The sequence below is a fragment of the Phoxinus phoxinus genome (genome assembly GCF_949152265.1).
Source record: "Phoxinus phoxinus genome assembly, chromosome: 22".
Lineage (NCBI taxonomy): Eukaryota > Metazoa > Chordata > Actinopteri > Cypriniformes > Leuciscidae > Phoxinus > Phoxinus phoxinus.
The window spans coordinates 24,782,354-24,809,750 of record NC_136897.1 but is presented as its reverse complement, the minus strand read 5'-3'; the positions used below and the strand labels follow the sequence as shown (position 1 = coordinate 24,809,750).

General features: G+C 36.6%; 2 protein-coding genes across 3 annotated transcripts; one reads left to right on the top strand and one right to left on the bottom strand.

The window, feature by feature from the left end:
• The first annotated feature begins 45 nt into the window (after positions 1-45).
• LOC306991074 (inter-alpha-trypsin inhibitor heavy chain H3-like) lies at positions 46-21,960 on the top strand. Of its 2 annotated transcripts, XR_013796026.1 has the most exons (23): positions 46-323; positions 12,729-12,806; positions 14,590-14,753; positions 14,877-14,981; positions 15,067-15,229; positions 15,308-15,418; positions 15,519-15,647; positions 15,786-15,902; positions 16,134-16,302; positions 16,379-16,489; positions 16,780-16,961; positions 17,057-17,236; positions 17,442-17,569; positions 17,861-18,048; positions 18,198-18,233; positions 18,377-18,397; positions 18,521-18,559; positions 18,968-19,006; positions 19,279-19,317; positions 19,866-20,152; positions 20,323-20,430; positions 20,552-20,619; positions 21,037-21,960. XR_013796026.1 is itself a non-coding variant. In XM_079598557.1 (21 exons), the coding sequence occupies exons 1-21, from the start codon at positions 12,735-12,737 to the stop codon at positions 21,079-21,081; spliced, it is 2,214 nt and encodes a 737-aa protein (XP_079454683.1). In that variant the 5' UTR covers positions 12,665-12,734; the 3' UTR covers positions 21,082-21,960. The 2 variants fall into 2 exon arrangements, 1 of the variants encoding a protein (XP_079454683.1); XM_079598557.1 differs by lacking the exons at positions 46-323; positions 19,866-20,152 and having other exon boundaries at positions 12,665-12,806.
• Positions 21,961-25,306: 3,346 nt separating this feature from the next.
• On the bottom strand, positions 25,307-26,540 carry LOC306991078 (galanin receptor type 1). Its single transcript, XM_079598566.1, has one exon. It carries the CDS (start codon positions 26,421-26,423, stop codon positions 25,422-25,424), a length of 1,002 nt encoding a protein of 333 aa, XP_079454692.1. The 5' UTR covers positions 26,424-26,540; the 3' UTR covers positions 25,307-25,421.
• Between the last annotated feature and the right edge of the window lie 857 nt (positions 26,541-27,397).

The window sequence follows — 27,397 nt, the reverse complement described above, 5'->3', positions numbered from 1 at the left end:
TCCTTGGAATGGAGATAAATTACAATATAAACTGCTTGAGTATTCAGACTGTTTTGACGAACTGCAGCCACGCTCAATAAAGAATAACTTCTGCTTGAACGTGATCCAAACGTCTCCTGGTCCTTGCTTAGAAGAAGGAAAAGTTTCCTACAGTTTTGGTGCCATGACCCGGATAGAGTTCCAGCTTCCTCCAACCTAAATCCAGATTGAAAACTTCAAGCTCAAACAAAGATCTGCTTTCCAGGCTACATCTTTTGGAATCCAGAGCAAAACTTCCAGCTGAGCAAAGATATCCAGACTGAATTCTGTACAACCAAGGTTTGGTGAGTCTAACCTCTATCCAAAAGAACCTTTAAGACCAGTACAAATTTGTATCCTCTGCGCCGTCAGAGAAGAGTTAACAGACAGCTGCAGGGTTTGGTTAACTAAGTTATCCTCTAAAGTTTTCTTTTAGAGATGAAAGTCATCCTTTGTTTCACAGAGAAGGTTGGTAAATGGACTGCATTTATATTGCACTTTCACAGACCCAATGGCCACCAAAGCGCTTTACATATTGCCTCACATTCACCCATTCATACACCGACGGCGGTGTCAGCCATGCAAGGCGCTATCCAGCTCGTCGGGAGCAGCTGGGGTTAGGTGTCTTGCTCGACACTTGGTCAGGTGGTACCGGGGATTGAACCAACAACCTTCCAATTTGTAGACAACCTACATGAACCACTGAGCCACTGCCGCTAACTGAAGGTTAGCATTAAGTGCAAATATTTTGGTTTATCCTCTGTTCACTGAGAAGGATTAGCATTACGTGCTAGTTATTTTGTTTATCCTCTGTTCACAGGGAAGGTGAGCATTACCTGCTAATATTTTGTTATCCTCTACGTTGCTAGAGAAGGTTCATCCTCTTTAAAGTTAGGGAATGGTTATTCTTTGCTTTACCAGAGAAGTTGATTTATCCTATGTGTAGTCATAGAAGTTTAATCCTCTGTTCGGGCAGGGAAGATTAGCATTACGTGCTAGTTATTTTGTCTATCCTCTGTTTCACAGAGAAGGTTAGCATTAGGTGCTAATATTTTGTCACAAGTGTACCCTCTTGATCAGAGAAGTTTTAGTGTTTGTTGGTGTGGTGTTGGAAGATTAACAATAGCTAAGTTAATCTTGATCTGTTGATCAGAGAAGTTTTAGTGTTTGTTGGTGTGGTGTTGGAAGGTTAACAATAGCGGTGTCTGTTGATCAGAGAAGTTTTAGTATTTGTTTGTGTGGTCACAAAGAAACATCACAAAATGGTTAGAAGGAATGCTAGACTGATCCCCACATCTGAAAAAGGTGGTCGACGACTCCTTTGTGGTCAGACAGCGAATTCAAATCACTGTTAGGAGTACAAATGAACCGAATAGTCAATGAGAAAGTTAGACAAGAACTAACGCAGAAATATGAGATTCATCCAGACAAGACTTGGTCGATAGATGAGTGTAAAAAGCTGCTTGGAGCAAGTATCCGCAAGAACAATGTGAACGGCATTCTCTGTTGCCACAGAGAATTGGGTTTATCAGAGAACAAAGAGCTCCGAGCGAGAGTTTCCTTTTTGACTAAGAAATTAAACTGTAACAAAGCTATAGAAAAAACTGATGTGGAAGTTAGTCAGCCGGATAACATTTATCCTGACTTACAGGGGGGTATTAGCAAACATCTGAGCAAAGTATCTGGATTGTGCTGCCCAATAATACATCTTAAAATCGGGGAGTCTCAGTCCTCCTTGCTTATAATCCAAAGCCAGTTTATCAAGGCTGACCCTAGGTGTTTTACGATGCCAAATAAATGATCTTATTAACTTATTAAGAGAGATGAAAAATGAATTAGGGATTAATATTGGAAGAGATTGAAACATGTATAAGAATTTGGGCAAAATGTTCATTTTAACAGCATTTATTCTACCAAGTAATGTGAGTGGTTGTAATGGCATTTTTAATCTTTCCTAATGATTTAACAGATTAATGCTGTATGTTCTCTGTCTGTATTCTGAGTTTTTGCTGATGTAACGTTGGTTCAGCTGGAGATGGAGGTGTGAGGCCGAGAATGATCTGTATCTTAAGTTCCCATGCTGGGGGAAGCTGTTCCTTCTTGTGTAAACGGGGGGGGGGGGGGGGGGGGGGGGGTTGATAGATTCCCTTGCATTATAAAGTAGCAGGCCAAGCTCTCTTGAGGGGAAGTGCCAGTATCTGTCTGTCTCTGACTCTGGCCTGCAGCCTGGCTGCAAGGCTGGGGTCAGGGAACCATTTTTCTTGCATGAATAAATTACTTTTCTTTTTAAATACAATTTGGATCTTGACGTCTCTTTGCCTGGGAATGCTGAGTTTAGTAATTGTTTTTGCCACAACAATTTGGTGTCAGAAGTGGGATTCCGTGAGGCAAATTCTTCTCCTGGTCCTGAGACGGAGTTGACGGAGTGAATCGCCCCGGTACCAGGTACTGGTCTTATACCTCGACGGTTTGAGAGAGAGAGCTCAACAGGTTACGAGAGAGAGAGACAACTCCTGATTTCAGGGCCAGAGAAGAATCCTCACCGGGATCAGAAAGAACTGGTGGCAGTGCATCTTCTCAGGTAAAAAAGACAGCCAAATTATTATTTTGTTGGGTGTAGATTGATATAGGCTAACTGTGAGTGAACCATATTGGCTGAGACTGTTTCTTTGGTTGCGAGTAGAGTTTTTAAGCGGGAAATTGACCTGAGGAAGTCAAGTCAATTTTCTGAAAACTAGCTCGTAGGTGGACGGAAGAGCCACACCGTGGACGGAAGAGCCACAGCTGATTAAGTAAGTGAACGGAAGAGTCACAGCTGAATACAGAGCATATTTGCTAAAAAACCCGTCTGATTTTGGGTTAAGAAGTCAGATCTGTTCGAAGACGTTTGGACAGATTAATAAGACGCGCGTCGAAAATAAAAATCCAAGAGAGGAGATTCAGCCAAAAATGGGATCATCTAACAGTAAGCTAGATCATTTTTACACACCAGTTTTTGTTAAAAAGAAGAAATTATGGCCAGAAAAGCATGCAAGAAATTGGGGAACGGATAATTGTAACAAAAGGGTTTTTGTGATCGTGTTCAGCATGTGTAAAACTGTGAACAGACAGAATTGTTGAACTGAAGAAGCAGGTAGAATAAAAGAAGAATTGTTGAATTGAAGATGAAATAGAAGGAACATGGAATGTAGGGATTGATAGAATTCATGGAACTATTTATGAACGCCTGTTAAGTCAAATTAAGTTGAAATGGTATGAAAAGTGAGTTTTAGATAAAAATAAGGCATTGAGTATGATTAACAGGGATTAACATGAGGAATGTTTCATTAAGCAGAATGGGAAAAGTCTATATGTCAGTGTTATGATGTGAATGTGCATTATTGTATTAATGTTATGAAAACAAGGGAATTGAAGAATAGACTTCTATATGTTTATAACAGAGTTAAAAGATTTGAAGGTGCAAGCGGCTATGGTAAGCTGTCTGTAATTTAGGGACTGAGGAATAATGATGATAAATTGAACAGTCTGTAGATTAACCATTTGATAGAAGAATAAGCTTTCAAACAGTGTTAATGAAATTGATGACATGCTAAATGTCTTTATACTGTATGAACAGTCCTGATAAATAATAGTGAGACAGAAGAGAGCAAATGCTGTAAGCAGCTGAAGCTCTAACTGATTTGCAAATGATGCTCTTGTAAAAGTTTGGTTCTGATTGGAAAGAAATAATAAACATAGATTGAATTAGTAGCTCTGTTTGCATTAGTGAATGGGGGATGTTTTTGAAGGCAGATAGTGAACAGAACAGTATGAAACTCAAACAGTAAAAACAAATGGTCAGAAAGAGCCTTTTGAACTCTTTAGTATGGTTAACTTGTAAAGAAAAGACCATTGTCCTTAGGAAGACAGATGGGTTATTTAGCCTTTGAACTTTTAGTGTAGGTAATTATCTTCAGGAAAGATAGAGATCATTTACCCACAAACAAAGAATTTTCGAGTGAGGACAGTAAAACCCCCGAGGGAAGGGGGAATTTAGAAAACTCAGGGGAATTTAGAATTTTATTCTATTTCATTCCAGTTAGATCTAGTTTACGGGAACTGAGATTGTAAAAGAATACAGAGAATGCTATTTTGATTGAATTTGCAACTGAGAGATTGTATTGTTGTTTGCTTTCCTGGATGGGACAGAACTGCAGTGGGGGTGAATTCGGAGGCTGGTCGTGATCAAACAAAAAAGTGTTTTATTGTGGTCAGCAGTAGGTTACATCTAAATGATGTGAGAGTGACGTGTATTAATGTAGTGTTAATGAAACAAAAAAACTTTTCTTAACTTCTTCAGACATTGTGTGGTGTTAAGCAGGTTTATCTTCTGGAATGCATGTCTGTTTTCTTAAGGCTCGCTCATAGCAAAAACACATGCTACTGGGAGACTTTTAACACCTTAAGCCACGGGAAACTTTTCAGTCAGGAAGGCACGGATAATTTAGCCATAAATGAAGACCCCTAAGTGTGAAAGACAATTTGGCCTAGGAGGGTTAGATAGGGCAATCTATTACAGCTAGATATGGTCGTATTAGAATAAACAGAAAAATTACAGAGAGAAGATCTGAAGAAGGCTATAAAATGATTGTCTTTTAATGAAACGCTTAAAAAAGGTTCTAGATGATCATAATTGCAGATTGATAAACTCATAGAAGAGAAAATATGGAAGTAAGATATTAAAACTATGGTAATTTGAGAACATGACAACTAAAATTTAGATGAAATTTGAAATGTTATTGAGACTCAATAATAATAATTTGTTCTCTAAAGAATCAAATAAGCTAAACAGAAGCAGTGTTGAGGAAGTAACAGTTGCTAAAAGCAAAATGCGTAAAAGGCATTTGATTAAACAAAAGTTTGTTAGTGTTGACTATGAAAGACCTACAAGCTGATGTGCTATTTGTAAATAAGATAAAGTTTATGATTTGGTTGAAAACAATTTGATTATCTGAATTTGATGTGTGCTGAAACAGGTTCAGTGCAACAGACACTCATTCTGAGTAGGAATTTATAATGTCTTAATTCCCTATATGGGCAAAAGAAAACTATAAAAATGATGCTTGAATTGAAAATGCATTTAATTTATGGAAAAGATAACTCAAGCTAGGCTAGTGTTAAAATATGATAGATAAAGTCTGAAGTTAGTTTATGAAAGTGCAAAATATTAGTCCTGAATGGCTCAAAAGTCTCTCTTCTCATTCAAATGTCAGCTAAAAGCTGTTATCTGAGCATGTGTTGTAAATGTTAATGAGCTATTTAGTAAAGCACAGTGTTTCAGTTGAAAATAATAGGCACAGAGATATTTAAAGAAATAATGTTACAGGATCTTATAAATTTAGAGGACAATTTGTAAATGTTTTAGAAGTAAAACTGAATGACTTTAAAGAAAACTTTAAAATAATACTGTTTTGATTTGTTTATTTTAGAACCAGTGACTTCTTTGTCTGATTTTAGTTGCCTTAAGGGCAAGGAATTTTAGGTCATTGGACATGACAAAGGGCCATTAGTACATCGTGGTGGCTAAAGATGAAGACATATTTTGTAGATTCAAGGAAAAGATTGAGTAACGAAGGAACTAATACATAAAATAAGTTATTGTAATGTATTTATTGTTACATTTTGTCCAAATTACAGTCTTAGAAGGCTGTTGAAAAGAGCAGTTGTTTAGAGAAAAAGAGAGAGACTGCTTGAGGAAGGATTTATATTTTGTCTTTCTGTATTCGGCCAGCAAAAGAAAAGCTAAAACAAATTAATGATAACGAATTAAAACCACACAGCTGACTTTTGTAAAAAACAAATTAATAGACATGTTTTGAAAAAGGTTAAGAGGCCATGTAAAATTAGGTAAAAGCTACAGAAAATTTAAGTTTTAAAATCTGATTTAAAATGTAAATTTTTTTAGAGAAAAGATATGAATACGAAATATGAACGGTTAATAGTCAGATGTGTGTGTTTGATGATGACTGCAGTTTTATGTCTTGATAAGTGTGAGTTTAGGTATTAGGCAGTGGAAAACATTATGTCTGAATAGTGTGCATAGATGTGTCGTTAAATTTGAGAGAAGTTGATAATTCTGAATCGATTTGGTCATTTATGATATACAGTAGATTTGAATGAATTTCTAGATCAATTTTGGATATCTTTGGTCCATCATAGATTGAAATAAAATAGGTTATAGATTTGAAAATGTTTGTAGATGACTAAGGGCCATTTGCATTTTCAGGGTATGTATGAATGTTTGTGAAACAATTAACATTTGTTGAAACACGGGAAACCTGTCAGGCAGGGAGGCCAGAGGGGCCATTTGACCATAAATAAATACCTTTGATCTTACAGATGCAAGGGACAGTGAAGCCCACGGAGGAGGGCAAATAGAGTGACAATTGTATTCAGTTTTGCAGATGACTGAGAATTGAGATTGAGTTGAGAGACAAACTATTGAGAGCAGTCCTGAAAAGCAGGATACGCAAAGAGTGCATTTGCATTTCAAATAATTTGATAAGAAGATGAGATTGTGGCTTAGAGTGAAGAATATAACATTTTGGTTAAGAGACAGAGAAAGATGTCTGGAGGACAGTGTTTAGTTTAGTGAATCAAAACCCAATTATGTTAATTTGATGCACAAGTAAGATGGTGCATCAAAAATGGGGAATATAGTTTGTGATGGTTTGGGATTTCCCAAAGCCATCTGTGTTCCCAAAGCCATCGCACAGGTGGACAAAAGTGTGCTAACAAGAAATGTTTTCAACAGGAAACAGGGAAGATGCAGCAGCATAACAACAAAAGAATTAACTATTTGACATTTGTTTTTCTTTACAGAGGATGCAGACTGTGCCCAATGAAATAATGGCTATGGATGAATTTAGCTAGATATCCTGGCTTATTATTGTGACAGAAAGGGGAAAAGGACTATGAGTGCAAGAAATTATCTGGTGATAATGTTTCAGGTTGATGATTCCACAGGTCGAATCAAGAGGGACGACCGACTAGATAAACAGTCACTAACAAAATCACTTAAGGTCTTCGTTCGCAGGTGACAGCAGAAAGTAAATGTTTTATTCCAGTGGGGGTACGGTCATGATCTAAGGGAAAATCTTGTTAGAATCAGAAAATGGTTGGAGATTGTGACAACTGTGTCAGAGCATCTTACCTTAAGCTACACCAACCAATATCAGCAACCACACATGCCAACGAAGTATAAAGTGAGGGATCAAAGGCTTGTGCTAGCAAACAGCCTCCATTACGTACGAGGGAGAAAGACGATTTGACCAACTAATGGTTTAGCAGAAGAATCTGTTTTGTGATGATGTTGATGATTTTATTTGATTGATTCAAACTAGGTATTGATTTGATTGGTGAAAATGTAGAAAATCTATTAATTGATGTGTAATAAGCAAACTAGGTATTGATTTGATTGGTGAAAATGTAGAAAATCTATTAATTAATGTGTAATAAGCAAAAAAGACGGTCCATAATGGAAATATTAGAGTAAATTTTGAAAAACTACATTGGTTAGAAGGATGAACAAAATTATGCAGACGATTCGAGTAGCGGAAGTTACAGTGAACTGTATTAATTGAGTTAAGATATGTTTTTGTTTTTCTTTGTTTTGTTTTGTTCTGTTTTTGATTATCTTTTGTTTTTCTTTCTGAAGACGATGAAATGTAAAAAGTGTTAAAAGCAAGGACAGGATTTGAAATGAGGGGTTTTGTTATAATTTTTATTATTTTGTATGTTTATTCAAATCAACCAGGGGTGTTGAATTGATATGGTTTTCATACTATGACAATCTATACAATTTCTTGTTTATACTGGAGTGAACGCGGGTCTGATTTATCGGGAATGCGGTGACAGTGCTTGCCCATTTAGCCCTGCTTCAGTTAATATTTAATTGCTTGATACTTCAACAAGGTTCAAGTGATTAGTTATACGGAAAATTGTTTGTTTTGTTTTTCTTTGGATTTACTTTATCACTTAAGTAATCATTTGTCTGACCAAGTTATTTTAAAATGTATGTCATTTTAACCCAAGTATAACTATTTGTATTTTCATTGAATTCTCATTAATGATTTTGAAACTTTTCTGAAACTTATTTGATTTTTGTTTATTTGTATTTTGTCCATTTGACTTGCAACAATATTTTTGGACATGAATTGAATCTCTGTGTTTGATCACACTGAATATTTTGCTGATACTCTTCATGAAATTATGTTTTAAACTAGCAGTTGTTGTTTTGTTGTAATTAAATTTATTTGAGTGTTTCCTGAAACAGTGTAAGAACTTGTAAGATCTTCTTTTTATCATTCCTTTGACCATATTTTTTTTTAAGTAAATCAATTTAAGGGCTTTTGCCGGAGACTAATTTCAATCTGACCATATCAATCCTCTGACCAATGACAAAATGACATGTGTCTGCTTTTGCTGTTCATTGTGCTAGATGTTCTTTAATCACAGGATCCCTGCAACCCAAGTTCACATTCTGTGCCCTCCTCAGAAAGAGGAGCCAGCGTTTGCTCCCAGATTCAGTGCCTGTTCTTGTGCAGGTATTCGATGGATGATTTGCATAACGGTGCAACCCAATTTGATAGAGCCTAATCCTGCAGGGCTGGATGGTGAACAAAAGACTGAACAACTGACAAACTGTTATTGATACAAGCTTGGACGAAAAGTCTGAAGATGGAACTGTACAAAACAGAAAGATGAACTGTGTCACCTTTGGACTCCATGTGTGTGGCCAACGGGACCAATGGGAAATTGGGATTGAAAAGAATCCAAGATATTTGAAATGAACAAAGACATCTGCTTTACTGTTTTTGACAACCTATTTCCATAATGACAATTTGGAGTCTGTGAAGGCACCGAGGTGCTGATAGTTATCAAGGCCTGTAGGCCTAAGATGCGTGTATTTTGGGGGTATGAAATCGTCCCACCTTTGGTACAATGGGGAAGTTGTAATTATCTGATTGGTCAGTTTTGAATGTCTCACATTTGGGTTTTAGTCACATGGTCACGGAAGGGATAAGAGGAAGATTGAAATGAAAGGTATAAATATGATGAAATGACGTAAAATTGTTGCGTTTATTTGGTTATCAGATAATGATAAAAAGGGAGAATTTGTAATGGCATTTTTAATCTTTCCTAATGATTTAACAGATTAATGCTGTATGTTCTCTGTCTGTATTCTGAGTTTTTGCTGATGTAACGTTGGTTCAGCTGGAGATGGAGGTGTGAGGCCGAGAATGATCTGTATCTTAAGTTCCCATGCTGGGGGAAGCTGTTCCTTCTTGTGTAAACGGGGGGGGGGGGGGGGGGGGGGGGGGGTTGATAGATTCCCTTGCATTATAAAGTAGCAGGCCAAGCTCTCTTGAGGGGAAGTGCCAGTATCTGTCTGTCTCTGACTCTGGCCTGCAGCCTGGCTGCAAGGCTGGGGTCAGGGAACCATTTTTCTTGCATGAATAAATTACTTTTCTTTTTAAATACAATTTGGATCTTGACGTCTCTTTGCCTGGGAATGCTGAGTTTAGTAATTGTTTTTGCCACAACAGTGGTAGATCCATCCAATTGGTTAAATCTCCACTCACCTTCTCTAAAAGACTAGTCTGTCAGGGTTCTGTCACTTCGGTCTGGGTTATATCTGGTTGGTGACAGAGCTCTGACATTCCCAGTTTGCCCTGTGTTCATGTTTAGTCAGGTTTATTGTGAGCACATGGCTTGTCTTGTATTTCTTGTGCCATGTGCTCTCCTGTCTATTGTGTAGCCCCTCCCATCTCGTTACCTGATAATTGATTAATATTCCCCATCTGCTATGTTCGTTACCCTCTTTTGCTTGCTCCCTATTTAGTCTCCCTGTGTTTGCAGTCCTGTGCTGGTTTGTTGTCAATGTGTCCCTCGTGTTGTGTTCCTGTTTATTGCCTGTCTTGTTTCCCCCCCCCAGGTGAGGTTTTGGTTTGTAGATTTGTTTTGTCTATTTATTTAATAAATATCCTTATCAGCACTTGAATCCTCGCTTCACTTTTGACCTACCGTGACGTAGTCAAATTGAGTTTACATCTACCTGAATACCCAAATATTTCATTCCAGTAGGAGAGCACTTAAAGGAAAAGCCGTCCAGTGCAGTAGAGTCGAACCCTGATAATGGCAAAATGACACTCTTGTCAATATTAACTTTGTATCCAGAGAAAGTGCTATATAATTGTAACACATTCTGTAGATTTGACAAAGAGTCTATGGGGTCAGTAAGAAATAAAAGAATATCATCTGCAAATAATGATATTTTATGCATTTCAGGGCTGATTCCAAAGCCCTTTATATCAGAGTTGCATCTAATAGCCTCAGCTAGGGGTTTGATAGCCAGTGCAAAGAGAGCTGGGCTTAGGGGGCATCCTTGCCTACATCCCCTCCAAGGGAAATGTAGTAGAAGCCACAAACTTCCAGAAAATGACTCGACCCACTGCTGAGCCAACTATCACAAAAAAAAAAAATATATATATATATATATATACACAACGCAGAGACTCACATACGTGCATTTGTATGTGCAGTTATTTATAATAACTGTTAATATTAAGTATGTCATCAGTGGAACCTTCAGTCATCCATCAAACTTGATTAAGATTGTCGTACTACTAACCATCATGGACATCGCGCAAAGTGTAGACTCCAGAAACAACATATTCTTAGAGCTGATGAATATGTCAAGAACGCCTTGTTTGCTGGAAAGAGCGTTGCATGGCACACGCACCTTCAGCGCCTGCCACAAACAAAGAAGAATGGCTGCATTCCAGGACTCACTTGTGCACAAACATGGTGGCCAAGAACTTTTGGAGCTTTAATCCCGTCTCACAGGTTTAATGGATCCAACAGAGAACTTGAACAAAATCCAACAAGACATTCTTGATCTTTCAGCAAAATTGCATGTTTGTTTCTGTGTCCGCATGCAATTACAGAAGAATCAACACAGATCATTATGCTTTGTGCCTGCAACGATCACAAGAATGAACTTTTAAGTGTCTAAATTTGTATTTTGTGAGTTTTTAAGAACTCTCAAACGGGGGACTGAAGAATAACAAATTTTAAGAATCTATTTCAGATATGCTTCCTTACATTAACAGCACGGTGAGAATACTGATTTTAGCATTTGAGGCATAGATGAAGATTAAGTCAAGCAATTCAGGTGTCGGACATTAGCTTTTGTCTTTATGCACTTCCTGACTGGTTTCCGCTTGATAGAATCAACTCCTCCCTGCTTTCGTATGATTTGTTTGAATTTGTCTCCATCCCCAGAAGTCTCCTCCTCCTAAAATGCCAATAAAATACCAGATATAAACTGTTTAGATTAGACTGTTTTGAACGAACTGCAGCCACGCTCAATAAAGAATAACTTCTGCTTGAACGTGATCCAAACGTCTCTCTGGTCTTTGCTTAGAAAAAAAGTTTCCTACATAAGGCTATAAGTCTTTAAGATAAAAAACTGAATAAACAAGTTAGTTAGCATTCTCACCCTATTTTTATCTCTACCTTGAAAAGGGTGGCATTTCTTCTCAGACCTGCCCCGTCACATTCATCAAATGTTTAAAGAGCCGAGGTAATTTGATCCTTATAACGCAACAATTGTGCCTTAGAGCCCATTATAATAGACAGTTTACGTGTTTTTGTGTGAAATCATGAAAGTGTGAAATAATTTGCCCTTTTCATCGCATCTTGTGTAAGAAGAAAATATTGAGTAATATTTACAATTATTTGTCATTGTTTTTTTGCAAATAAAACATCATTATTCCATAACACTGCATCTTAACATTTAGTGCATAAAAATGGTAATATAATTAAATATAATAATTCAATATAAAGTATAATTAAACTCAAACTTTTGTGCAGTCAGGAGGCATTTCACCTTTACTACAGTACATTACAGTAACAGTGAAGTCAGAAAGCGCCACCTGCAGGCACTTATATATGAGCCTATAAGTGAAATATCAGTCCGATAAAACTCGCCTGTAAACACTATCTAGCAATATAACTTCATATATCATGTCTTAACATGGTTAACTTACACATGGTCACACAATTCCTCCTGGGATAGATAATAATGTGGCAGTTTCTGTGCTAAAACTGTGTCATTTTGTCTCAACAACCTTTTAGATTACACTCTATTCAAAAGAGAAGTTGAAAAAAAAGAGGATGTTCTCTTGCGGAACTCTTGAAAGTTAAAAGCACAAAATGTTGAACACATAATAAAAATAACCTCTGTATTCACAATAACTGAGAACCTGTTATTGTGGAAAAATTATAAATACTTAACAGTATTACTTAACAGTTAAGAAACTTCTCAAATGCTGATAGAAGAAAAAAGATCAACAGTCTCTATAGGCTAGCCTACTCATACAAGTTTTAAAACAAGCACAATGATTTATATCCTTACACGTTATTTTATATCTCAATTAGGGTAAAACTGTGACAAGTAGGAAGCCACAGAGAGATAATCTGTCCGGTTTTGTCCATTGATTGTTACTTAACATTAATGGGACCTTTAAGTGCACACTAATGTCGAACCCACGTCCAAGTTTTGCCCGTATGAGGGGTTCAAGAGACTCATGAATCTGGTCAATATAGCGTGATGTGGACAGGAGTTTAAAGGCAGTGTGTGTTAATTCGAGGTCTGTTTTCTGCAGGTCGTGATGGATCGAGCAGCTCTCAGACTGATTCTCTTGGGCGTCTTTCTCATCTCAGCCAGTTCACAACCTGTTAAGGTGAGGAACAACGCTAAAGATGTGAACAATTAACATCTAAGGCAATGTCTTTGGGGTACAAAATCAGATAAAGGCAAAGATTACCCTATAAAGCCTATACATTTCTAAGCCTCTAAATTATCAACATGATCAAAAGTAGCTACTTTGCTAGAAAATCTGCGTAATCTACAGTACATGCCTTCTGCTCTGTGATTGATCTTATACCCTTTTTAACAAGTAAGGCCTTTTAGTTTAATTTAAAAATATTATGTCTTTAAGCTGTGAACTCTTTAATGAGAGTAAGCTTAAGCATAACTTTTAAATTGATATTAATCTTTAAAGACGAACATTTATTGGACGGAGGAAACAGTTTTTCTTGATTATCAATATATCATTTATTAGAAAAATTATGTTAAAATGTATCAATACAACAGGTTTTTGAGTATTGTTTATTTGTACAGTACATCTCTATGCCCCATAATTTAAACTACAAACCTTTTATCATAAAACTAAGCATTTAAATAGTATCTAAGACAAATTATTGGGAGATATAGTGACAACTGATATTTAAATCATATGCATTTTATGTAGGTATATTTTGCTATACTGTTATAAAGATTGATTTACATTACATCGGAACATCATCATTTTGTACATATAAATATTTTCTCATCAATTCGGGCCTCTGAATAAAGTTGATGGTGTGTTTTATTTCCATATGGGCCATATAAACCCTGGTGTATTAAATATGATACAAAACCCAAAACACGTATGAAAGCTTTTTCATGTTTTTTTTCATGTTTTGTCTAGTTTCAGTAAATGGTTATTTTAAAAAATCCAAATTTTCTATCTATTATTTTATATGTTAGGCTTTAAAGGGTTAAATACCTACCTTTGAGATGAAGATAGACTAGGTAAACCATATATGTGTTGGTTTGATTTTGTATGTTTCGTTTGTGGTAAGATGTGATTGGCCTACTGTTCAGGTAACAAAATATGTAGTAGCCTATACACAATATTTATTCAAAGTCAAATCTGTTCAAATCTTACTTTAGATTACGTTTGTAATGGCATTTTTGCTTTAAGCTATTTAACTCAAGCTAACTGTCTATTGCTCAATAGTATACAATTAGATGGAGCCAAACAGTAGGCTATTGTAGTCAACCCGTATTTGTCTTTCAGTCCAAAGGCCTTTTCTCCAGGTCATTTACGAGCAGTGGCCGTTTGAGTCCAAATGTGCAGCACAGCTGTTTATGCAAATGTTTTTATGTTCCACTATGGTGCTTTCTGCTCTATAACTGTCTTCTCTAGGTAATATGCGCTATATACCAGTCTTTGTCCGTTGCATCTCACGCATGAGTTTTTGAGACGCCATGTCATGTTCAAAAACTTTTAACGCGCTCAGTGTTTCAGTTTCAAAAAGTGGACTGCTGCTTTTTTTAACCTTTTCCTCAGCGCATCGCAGGTCATAAACCCCTTCAGGATGATTATAGTATGACCAGCGTATGTCACACAGGTAGAAACTTTTTCTCGGGTTATTATTTTTCCTCCCATCTCATATTTTTTTCCACCATGTCCCCTTAGGAGATCCGTACTACGGCTACACAAAATAAATATATTAATACGTGCACATGAAATATTGTATAAGTTAAGCTGATTAGCATATTACCTGTGTATGGGTGATAATTTGACATTCAGCATTTACATGGGCAAAAAGCAAATATTAGGAAATACCTAAAATGTCCCAGAATACCACATATACTAAATAAGCATATTTTAAGAGTAGGCTACCTTATCTCAACAGAAACAAAATGTGGATATATACAGCTTCTACATAAACTCCACGGTCACCAGTCGCTACGCCACAACCGTCATCACGAGCCGTGTGGCGAACACAGTGAATGAATCTCAAGAGATCCAGTTTGAGGTCAAGATACCCAAGAATGTCTTCATCAGCAAATTCAGAATGTAGGGAAATTCAATGCTCTTAAACATAAAAATGTCTGAAATTCACCAATTCTATAAAGACAAAACTAGCAAGCTAATTTTAAAGTCTGTTTAATATGTGTGAGGATTTTCTTTTCTCCATAGGACCATAGAGGGGAAGATATATGATGGTGTTGTGAAGGAAAAGCAGGAAGCTCAGCAACAGTACAGTCGAGCAGTATCTCGAGGAGAAAGTGCTGGACTGATCAAGTACTCGATATTAAAAATAAATAGGTCCATGAAATGTGTTTTTATAGCATGTTTGGTAATAGGCTGGGATTAATGTCTATTTCAGATCTGTTGGAAGGACTTTAGAAGACTTTAAAACTTCAGTGACGGTGGCTGCTTTTAGTAAAGTGACTTTTGAGTTAACTTACGAAGAACTGCTAAAGCGTCGCCTTGGCAAATATGAGCTACTCATCAATGCCCAACCAATGCAGCCGGTGGCAGACTTCAAGGTAGGAGAAGAAACAAAGAGGGAAATAGATCATCAATTAAGGTGGATAGAAAGATCATATTTCTTTTACTCACATTAGATAGATGTTCACATACAAGAGAAACCAGGATTTTCCTTCTTGGAGGTGGAAGGAGATTTGAGCACCGGTGATCTGGCCAATGCCATCAAAACCACCAGAGCAGACAAAGACGTAAGAGCTTAAAATGAGAGCAAAACACTTCGCTTAAATGTTCTCATTATGCTACTACACTTGAAACAAAGTTACCAGATGACCAAACTGATCATTTCAGGCATGGGTGACCTTCTACCCCACTCAAGATCAACAGACCAAGTGTGAAAGCTGTGGAGAAAGTGGACTGAAGGGTGACCTGCTTATCACATACGATGTCGAGAGATCAAGTCATAAAGGAGAAGTCATGGTACATTTTTCAATAACGTACTTTACGAGTACTTTACGTACTTTACAGTAAAATAAATTTGCCAAATGATTTTGAAAGACTGACCATGTAAAAAAAGACATGAATGATATTCAGAAATGTACTTCTGTTTTCTCTCAGGTATCAAATGGCTATTTTGTCCACTACTTTGCACCCTCTGATGTTTCACGTATTCCCAAAAATGTGGTTTTTATCATTGACCGGAGCGGTTCTATGCACGGCAGAAAAATACATCAGGTAAATGTCAACGTCAAGTTCAGCCAAATCAATTAAAAGGATTTAACAAGCAATGCATTTTTTTATGGCAAAATCCTTGAAGGACATTTTTAAAGGATCTTGCAGCCTTGTGCATTTATATGTTGAAAGGCATTTCTGTATTGAAATCATTGTGGAGTTGCTTTGTTTAACTAAACTGGTAATGGAGAAAGCATAACTTTCAGGTGTTCTGACAGAAGTGTTTGTCTTTAGACTCGTTTGGCACTGCTAAAGATTTCAAGTGATCTTGATGAGGATGACCACTTTGGATTGATCACTTTCGACAGTGAAGTTAAAACATGGAAGAATGAACTCCTGAAAGCTACCAAGGAAAACCTGGAGACTGCAAAATCTTTTGTGAAGGAGATCAGAGATAGAGGAGGTGAGTTCCTAACTCTAAATGGGGAGAAAGAAAGTTGTACCTCAATGTGACACAACTATGTTTGGTCTTCCTTTAGACACAGACATTAACGCTGCAGTTCTAGCAGGAGTGGACATGATCCATCGACATCCACGAGAAGGAACCGCATCCATCCTGATCCTGCTGACTGATGGAGATCCCACTTCAGGCACAGATTCACTGACAAACACAAGCTAATGTGTTTTATCCTAGCATTAGTTCACTCAGTGTACAGAAGACCTGTTAATAAAAGGTTTAAGATCTAATTAAAAAGCTGTTAGGACCAGTAGATTATTATCATAACCAATTTGTTTTTTGTCTTTGTCAGTAAGTGAAAAGAATAAGAAATATGAAATTGTCCAATGCATCCATTGCTTTGTGATCACTCAAAGAATTTCATGATTTTCAAGCATGTATTGTAGGTAGTCTTATTTTTCGACTTATTTTCCTCTCTAACAGGTGAAACTAACAAAGACAGGATAATGGCCAATGTGAGAGAGGCAATTGGGCCAAAGTTCCCCCTCTATTGTCTTGGTTTTGGATATGATGTTAACTTTGACTTCCTGACAAAGATGTCATTGGAAAATGGTGGAGTTGCTCGCAGGATTTATGAAGATTCGGACGCTGATCTACAGCTGCAGGTGGACGACAGAGAATCAGCCGTGAATTCATCCTCAGTGCTTCTCTGTTCTGTGTTTCAATGCATTTAAACCCTTTATTGCGGTTTGTATTGTAGGGCTTCTATGACGAAGTTGCCGTCCCTCTCCTCACTGATGTTCAACTTAAATACACAGGAGGGACAAACCTTACCAAGACCAGCTTTAGTCTGTACTTCAACGGCTCTGAGATTGTGGTATCAGGACAAATCACAGACAACAGTGTGGAGAGTTTCACCAGTGAAGTCATCGCAGTATCAGTAAGATCATCATGCTTTACAATTCATCAGATTAGATTGAGTTTTTTCTCGGCAGTCTCAACCAAGGTCATTATATATTAGGATCATTGATGATCTATTGTTTAAGAGTTTGTAATAATGGTCACTTTGTTTTCAGAGAAAGTTGAAAGTGGTAATGACAGCATTCCTGATGAAAATGTTCACTAGTATTATTATTTCTGAGCAGAAAGGCAGTAATGTGACGTATCAGGAAACTGTAATGGTAAAAGACACCAGTGATGTCCCTCCTGAGAATGAGGATTTCATGCCGAGACTGTGGGCCTACCTTACAGTGAAGCAAATTCTGGAAAGGCAGTAAGTTTATTTGCATATATACATACTAATGTAAACAACTGTCACATCGTATGATAGTGAAAATTAACCTTATAATTATAATTTTTTGTGATTTTTAGGATATAGTTTGAGGCCAAAACCATACCATTTTATAGATGGTTCTTCTCAACATTGCTTGTGTCAGATTCATTATCCCAAGCATATCCCAAAATATGCATGGATGGAGGAATATGCAAATATGGAATCAAACGTATTTGCAGTAATGACAAACCTGATCTGTCTATCTGTGTTCTCTCTGTATTTCTGTCTCAGAGTGCTTCTTAAAGGAGAAGAAAAAGAGGATGAAAAGAAAGAAGCTCTCAAATTGTCCCTGAAATACCAGTTTGTCACCCCACTCACCTCTATGGTCGTCACGAAGCCACAGGGAGAAGAAGTGGAAGTTGCCGACAAACCCAAAGAGGGAGGAGAGGAACCCGATGTAGACATATCTACATATAATGGTAAAAGACTGGGACAAACATCTTTTGGTGATAACTGAGAAATTAACTATGTTAACTTAGACCTTTTGACCAATAAATCCAACTGTCTGTTGAAAAAAAAAAGGATGGTGATTTACACAGTGACATCTTTCTCATTATTATTTTATTAGCAAACTACCCTTCTGGACAAACTTTTGATCTTCTGGGTAAGTTATTAAACAATGCGTAAAAAGATTGTATGTGTGGTCAGAACTGTATCGACATAATATTTGTTCCCCAAATATCCCTACGTCCTAAATGTCCTAAATATAAGCATGTCTTACCTCTTAAATTTGTTTTTATATTCCAGCCGCACCTGACTCATGGCCCAGTATGACAAATTATTTTCTCTTTTATTTAAGTTGATGGAAAAAAATTATCTTATTTTATTTGTTTAGTGTTTATTTTTATTTTTTTTATTTGTATTATTTATTTAGTGTTCTTTATTTTATAGGTTCATTAGAGACAGTGTATGATTCCGTGTACTACTATGGTACGTTCAAATATTTTTCTTCTTTATTGAAGTGAAACAGTTTTTATTTAATCTATTAGAGTGTTTAGTGTGCAAAAATAAAAGTAAAATGCTAAAGGGGGTTGTCAGGTCCGATACACAGCACAACCTCTTTAGCTGTGACCTTACTGATTTTATTAAAAAAGATTGTTATTATTAAGGAAACTATTTTAGTAAGTGGCATATTACTTGTATAAGATACAGCTCCTGGCATAGCAATGCATTGCATTGCCATAGACGTTGTACAGGTGTTATTAGCATGGCTAGAATGCAACAATCAGATTAGGATTTGACAGTTCTTGTTTTTCTGGGAGACTAATTGTGGGAGTGCATTAAAAATGAAAAATCTTTGAGTCATGCTCACAATGTGAAAATGTTCCTTCTCTTCAGATCTGGAACCGGATTCGGATCTTCATATACGCTCAACTTGTAAGTTTTTTTAATTTACAGTTTTTTACTTGCATTTATTTAGCCTCATACTCATAAATAGACTATAGACGGCCTTTATAGGCTACTAAATAATTTGTTGAGAATGTTTGTTGTAATTTTAGCAAGCTTTTTAGTTTAGATGTTGTGTCTGATTGGTCTGTGTGCCAACTAATTACACACGTCGTCACCTTTAAAAACAAAGACTAAATATACAGTAATGAATGCAGAATGTGGATTTACATCTTTACACTTTTTTGGGGGGTGGGTCTTAGATACTCAAACTGCAGTAACTGAGTTCCCTGAAGTGCAAGGTACGGTACATAAACATGTTTTCAAACTCAATTATTTGTTATTCATTATTTGAGCACTTTTACAAAATAACCCTGATATTCTCACTCCAAAAGTTCGTAGCAACCGGTTCTCAGTTATCACCAAAAGATGTTTGTCCCAGTCTTTTACCATTATATGTAGATGTGTCTACATTGGGTTCCTCTCCTCCCTCTTTGGGTTTGTCGGCAACATGCATTTTAAATTAATACAAAATTATGGATAATTTTTGGCTTCAGTATTCTCGAGAAAAGGGATTTTCCCGTAGCGTAAGCTAGCTTATGCAACACTCGTTCCCTCTTCTAGAGAGAACCGAGGTTACGTTAGTAACCAAGTACATTTTCCAGGACTTAAATTTCAAAAAGTCCAATTCAAGTACTTCAAGCATAAATGGTTTAAGTTTAGGGTGTTCTGGGTTCTCTTCACTGAACCCATGCAAGCCCAAAATACTTTGTCATTGTTACACTGCAGTGCAAATATCACAGCTCTATAGTTTTTCTGAATATGTGATTTAATCTCTATTATTTTCCAGCTTGTCTGCCTGTTCCTGTCATCATCAGTAACTCTTCACACTGTTCTCCATCATCATCATCATCATCATCTGCCATTCTTTTTTATTTTATATTTTGTTACCTAAGGCTTTGTTTTTTAAATATGGACATTAGTTTGGCTATAATGCTCAGTGACTTGCAAAATAGTAAAACCAACATGAAAAGGAATCGTAATAAAATCGTGAATCGTGATTTTCCTGAAAAAAATCTTGATATGATATTTTTGCCATATCGCCCACCCCTCTCCCGCTTTTCACGTGACCCTCTGGTATGTTTGTTTTTGAAGTTGTGGTTTTGTTTTATATTATGTTTCCCCCCTAGTGGGTTTTTGTTTTACTTTGTTTCTTTTATTACAATAAATATTTATTCTTTCTGCATTTGAGTCCTCACCCAGTTTTCTTTAATTGGCTCACAAATGGCTCATTTTGTCCATTACAGACCACCACTATTTTTACATAGTGCTGACCTCTACTGCAACTCTGTTGATTATTGCTGGATTTGGGATCTTCTGGATCTGCAGGAAACACAGAAAAACAAACCAAGAAGGCAAGTGTTGCTTACTGTAGATACCTCTGTAAAATATATTATTGACATTAAAATAATGTGGAAAATGGGTTCCGGAGAAAGCATTTTTTTAACACGTCGTCTATCATCGTTTCTAAAACAGTTCAGACTCGTGGAGAAGAGATCACTTACGCTGATCCTACGTTCTACAAAAGAAAAGCACATAAATCGGTAATATCATCTATGACTGTGTATCATCTGTCTCTGTGTTATTTAAGCAGCGAGTCAGATTTAGGTTTGTGTTTTTGTGTAACATTACATTCCATAATACTGGAAGGAATGCTCGAATACTCCTAGTCATCACTGGTAATAACATCCAGTTTTATTGTGCAAAACAGAAATAACTGTCTTGTGTTTGGCAAAATGTCTTATATTTTATACTTGATCAATTTGGGTGATGTTACCTTGTACCAACGCAAACCCTCATGGGGCCTTAAAAACTTCTGTCAGGATTTACTAAAGACACGCTAAACAGAAAACTGCTGAAAATGTATTGATATAAAAGTGTTTTCATAGAAGGAGGAACTAGATAGATGGTCAATAATGTTCTTGTTAAATACGTTTGTGAATGGGTTTTTTTTTTTTCAGATAGTTCAAGAGGATGATGAGGTGGTTTACAGTCTCCAACTCTAATCAAACACACATGCCTTTAATTTTCAAGTGATCCTGACGTGCTCTGAAGACCTTAATTGGTTGTGTTTGATGAGGGTTGGAGATGAACTGTGCAGGACTATCGATCGCCAGGAGCAGGATTGGGCACCCCTGAATTAGATTGTCTTAGTTAATATGGGACAGTTGGCAACCCTAACCTCATTCCTGTAATGATGTTCTGATCCGAGAAGCTGTGACCGTTTTAGTATATCAGTTGTTTATATTTGTTTAGTAGTAATGGCGTACAGTATATCTCTCCTGACCCAGAGGTCCAATACATACCCTGCTGGATGAACATGAGCTCTCTCTCTCTATATATATATATATATGTGATATGTTATTGTGTAAGTGTAACCGGTCCTACTGACCCTCTCCGAGCAGGATTCGAACTGTGGTCTCCAGCGTGGGAGGCGGGCGCTCTAACTTTAGCCTCCTTGTTCGCGTGCTCGCGTCCCACGACGAAGACCCCATTTCATGTCCCGCTCAGGTCGAGTAGGACCGGTTACATTAGTAAGGAATAATTGATGACGGCCATTGAATTATTAGTAAATAATGCACGCCTCAGGTGGTAATGTGGACATGACGCTCCGTGTGAGAGAGAGAGAGATTAAGTGTGTGTAAAACAGACTTTTACACACACTTTTTTGTGTTTCCCCTCAGAATTGGGCTACATTTACACTGTTGCTGTTTTGTTTTTGTTTTTTTTCCGCTAGTTGAAGCAACACCCCTGTGCTTTCCGTAGATAATAAAAATATTTGAAACAAATTAAATAATTTGGTGACGTGATGGGTTATTCATATTGTATTGCTTTGTGCTTCATGCCTCTTTCTGTACTATATTCAAATAAAGGTGTTGATATTCTCTGGTCATATTCTCATCAAGAAAAAAAAATAGTTTGGCAAGCACCAACACAACAAATGCTTTTGTAATGCTATCATTCAGCTCTGGCCTTGTATTACTTGTTGATTTTACATTTATGTGGTGTATTCCGCATTTGCTTTTATCCAAAGTGACTTACATTGGAGGAAAATCATGTTTATTCTCGAACATTAAATCCACACATCAAGTTTGCTGCATAATTGATCAAATATTTTGCATCCCACAATGTAATTTCTTACTGCCATCAGACGTAATACTTTTTAATGCCACCGTCTCCATTTCCATATTTATTACAAAATAAATTCCTCTAGATTCTACTTGCAATTGTTCATTTAGCAGGCCTTTTTATCAATAAAACACCACAGACACTACTAGGCCATTTATTATAATAAATAAAAAAATAGAAATTTAATATAAAATAAATTAAAAAAAATATTTAAATATGTAAAAACTTATGATTTAAATACGACTACTGCATGAAAAGAATGAACAACAGAGAGAAAACTTAGTGAATGCACATTCAAACCTTAAAAAATTATTTTAAAAGGTGACAAACATTAATAAAAGGTGACAAACATTAATCATGCTGCAAGTGTTTCTGTTGAAAACACATCGTTAAACAGTTCTAGGAAGATGTTGACCATCAGATGTTGATCTGGAGTAGAAAAAAAAGTGTGAAATGAAAAGCTGAGAAGAAGAAAAAAAAATGACCACAGTCATACGGTCACGAAAATAAATGTGTGAACTATGTCAGACCTTCAGTTTATATTCCACTCTATTCCTAGTTTGATCTTTATCTCTCATCACAACTATTTTTGCACATTTTGGCATTAATTCTGTTGAAACCCATGATCCACAGATGTTTGGACTGATCAAGTCTCTCCATTGTTAAATTCATTGTTTATTTAGTTTATTTAGTTTTCTGCTCTTCACAAACCATAATGAAACTCCAAAGAGCAACTAAACCACCAAGATCAGTCAATGAATCAACACATCAAATGCTTTTCAGCAAGATATGTGATTAATACAACAATCTGAATGCTTTACATACACAAAACTCAGAGGTGTGATCTTGGGGAAAGGAGGTTGCAAACATTTTTAATAAAACGGGGCAAATAATTGTTCCCAACGTGTTTTGGAAAAAAAACATTTATTTCATAATGTGATTTTCCCCCCACTTTCAATTATTTTTCTTCAATGAAAGGAAATAGATTTTTGCTAAAATTTTTTTACATAATATAAAAAGGATTAACAATGCAGATTTATTTTTTACAGCTACTTGACCTTTGCAGACATCACAACAAATGCAACAAACTCTTTATTTGATTCTAGATCTTTATTCTGTTAGCCTTGAAATATAAATACGTGTAAAAACTGTAAAAAACTGATTCAGATCATGTGTCTTTATGTAGAGTTTATATGAGCTCCAAACAAGACAACAATTGAGAATAGCAGATCTATAACAATATCCCACTGACAATAACATCCACTCATGATATGAAACAAAATCACTTCATATTTCTTCTGGACTCTGCATTTCTTTAGATTAATTAATTTATCAGAAACTTAAAACTACAATGCCATTAAAAAAAAACGTTCGATAAGAAGATTTGGTGTTATATTCAGTGAATTCATATTCTAACAACTTTATAAAAAAATTATTTTAAAAGGTGACAAACATTCATCACATCATGGCTATGGGTGTTTCTGTTGAAAACACACTGTTAAACAGTTTGCAAGTGGAAAAAAAAACAAATTAAGAAAGTGTAACAGAAAAAAAGTTATAGAAGTTTGAGTTTATGAAAATATAAAATAAAATAAAAATAATTATTCATGTTTTATATAAAATATATTTTTTCAAAACCTGGGTAACTCTAAAACTGCACAAAAATCTGAACAAGTTGTGTTTTAAATTTTAGGTTGATATCTCAAAAAATAAGCTTTCAGTAAGATTTTGTTTGGGCGCAGTACCACACTTTTTCACTAGTTGACATTACTGTCCATATAAGGGCGCCTCCATTTCCATATATGGTTTTTCTTTATTTCTAAAACATTTTCAGACCTTTTTTTCTAAAATAATTGAACAAATGCTATCTTTTGAACTCTTGGCATGAAAACAAACTGAGGTTTCTACCATTTTTTTCATGATTTTTCATGTTCATCACTATTTCAAAATAAAGGACTGAACACTTTAGGAGTATGAAAATATTATTGTTTCAAATTGATAAATTACGGCTCCTCTGTAATTTATTTTGAAAATCAGTCACCAAATATGAAAACTAGAGATTGTAAGCTTTCAAGTGATATATAGTTTGTCAATATTACTTAAGGTTTTTACTAAGATATTATTGTTTTAAAATGGCAAACGTCCCACCTGTGGGACGGTGACAGTCAAAGGTTAATGTGTCTATTATGTACATTGGTTAGCTAACAACTATTTAGTGTTATTAAATGGATTGTTTTGGATAAATTGTTTTCATTGAACCAACACTGGTGACAACAAGTAACAATATGTGTGGACAATCTTTAATGGCTTTATGGTTATATATTTCATTTATGGATGTAGAGTAGGCTATTTAATGAAACTTGTGTCTATAGGGAGACTGTCAGCGATTACAGACTTCATTCAACTCCTGTTCGAGAATGTTGGCTTGTCCCGTTCCAGGCTGTGATGGAGGGCGAGATTTCTGGTTTCACTGTCACTCAGCTGTAGCATTTAACATATATAGCATATAAACATCTGGTCTAGTAATTGTTAAAACTGACTAAAGAGAGTAGCCTACGGCGTTGTCTGTAGCATTGCTTTCTCAAGATTTTATGTGAACAAATAAAAATCAGTCAAATAACAGGTTTCCATTCAAGACTTGCTTATAATTTTATAGTACATTTTTTTTGCTTGATTTGCTTCTTTTTAAAGACGCAATATTTCGTTCTGACGCAGACTTGGTGTGAAGGACGTTTTTCCAATGTAAATAACCTTTCAGTTCCATGGGTCTGCCATGGATCCATTGATGCCAATAAATAACCTTCACTTTTAAAATCAAGTCGAACTACACCATCTTTTGATGAACAAACCCTTTGAGAAGTCTGCAAATCAGTTCTCAAAACATTAAAAGAATGTACAATGTATCCTAGACAGTTGTTTGGTTCTTTAACATTTTCTGAGGCTCTGCAAAAAAGTGTTCCATTGAAATACCAGAAAACCATTGCTAACTCAAAAGGTATTACGCAGTTCCTTAGTGTCCATTGATCATTGTGGCATCACTCATGGAAATGAGATTTGTTTAAAATGAGATTTGTCTACATATTTGTTTAAAAAACAAAACACATTGTTAATGCCAGTACACAGTCATTCAAGTACGTAAACAACATATTTTATGAATAAAACATGTTATTTGGTAACTCTTAAAATGTCATTCCGGCATCCCATATACTTAATGGCTTTAGCATGGTGTGTTTGCACAGCCTCCTCGAACCAGATCCATTAGTTCCTTCCTGAATTTCTCAGACATGAAAACATAAAGAATGGGGTTGGCCACTGTAGAAGACGTTGCCATGATGCGAGCAAAGGTAGCAAAAGGTCCAAAGTGAGGTAAAGGGCCGTCCGCATTGTCACCCTCGACTATTTGAGCGAACATCAAGCCATAGGAAGGCAGCCAGCACAATGCAAACGCCAGCACTAACAGAGCAGACGTCTTGGTGACATGCACATGGTAGTGCTCCAAACGGTCAGTCTGAGTTGTGCGATCCCGCCTAGTGATTTTAAGGAAATGGTATATCTTGACATATGCTATTACGATGATCAAAAGCGGAAATGCAAAAGCCAGAAGGAAGTGGCACACTCCATATGCCAGCTGGCTCTTGTCAGAAAGGAAATTAAAACATGCCAGGTCCTCACGAGCTTCACGGTCGTCCGAGCCTGAAATCAGCGTCCTCCAAGCGAACTGAGGTGACGCCAAGACAACAGCTGGTATCCACAGCACACCTCCAATCACTGTTAAACGCCCCTCTCTGCGCCATCGGTACGCTTTTGACTTATGAACCACGATGATGTACCGAGCAAAAGCCAAAGCGGCCAGCGTAAAGGCGCTCGCGGCTGTGCACATCGCACTCAGGAAGCTGACCGACTTGCACATAAAGCTTCCAAAGGGCCAGTGATGGGTTGCAATGGCAACTGTGTGATATGGAAGACAGGAAAGTAGGAGAAGGTCCGCCACACTTAATGACAGAAGAAGAACGTCTGTGCCGTTTGCGGTTGTTTGCTGGAGTCCTCCTGTCCTTCCTTCACGTCCTCGCCGCATCGTACGACAGATGATGATGAGAACCAGGATGTGACCCACTATCCCGGTCACCAGGATAAAGCTGTCAAATATGGGTACCAACACTCGCTCAACATCACTCGGCCCAAGACTGGAACTGTTTGACTCAGTGGTCACGTTCACCATATTGGAGTGTCCAAGAGTTGACAAGTTTGAGTGTAATTGGTTCTTAAATCCAAGCTTTATGTTTTATGCATCTTAAAATACGTTTACTCACTTTTTTCAGTCTTCCTGCAAACACTAAAAGCATCTGTACGTTTAACGAAGATTTCCCCTTTCAAAGCTTCTCAGACCAGTGTTCAAACATTTCAAAACTATGTTCGGTTATACAATGTACATCCTTATGCATTCTAGTTTTGCCTGAGAACGCAGTGATTTCCAGAACTGATTGTACCGTACAGTAGTCTAGATAAAACACTCTGGAATGCATCAATAGTTAATGATTGCAGCAGGACTGAAAGAGCAGAAATACTGCTATTGGTTTAGTTCTCTCCAAGGAAATCAAAATATTGCTTGAAATCATTGTTCAATTGTCTTTTCACAGATATATTTCCTCTATTCCTTTAAAGATATGGCAGATCCGAAGCCAAAATGATGGCAGTTTTACTTGCCTGCAGATGCATTCAGATGACTGCTGGACTCTTCTTCTAACTTGAAGATCAGTGTAACAAATGCAATGTCTATACGCTCAAAGATCCAGATAATCAATCTTCCGGAACTCCAAAGGTATTATTCAAAAGATCTGGAGTGGCAAGCCGTGCTTCAACGGAGACGTCAACAGCCGGAGAGGCGAGTCAAATGGCCTTTGACCTGATCGCAGTGACGCAACTCCTATAAACACGGAGCTTTGTTTAACCACTCATTTAGTGAATTGTCAAGTTTAGTCAATAGAGAAAACCTTCAACTTCTCTCTGTAGTTTCTTTCTATAACATGATTCTGTTTAACTCTGGTAGTTGACGATTTCCGTATAGCATTGCCAGCAATGTTAAAATATTATAACTTAATAATTTTTGCATCCAAAAATGAAATTGTCATGATTTTACTTCCAGTCATTCCAAACTTTAGAATCTTTGGAACACAAAAGAAGATATTTTAAAGA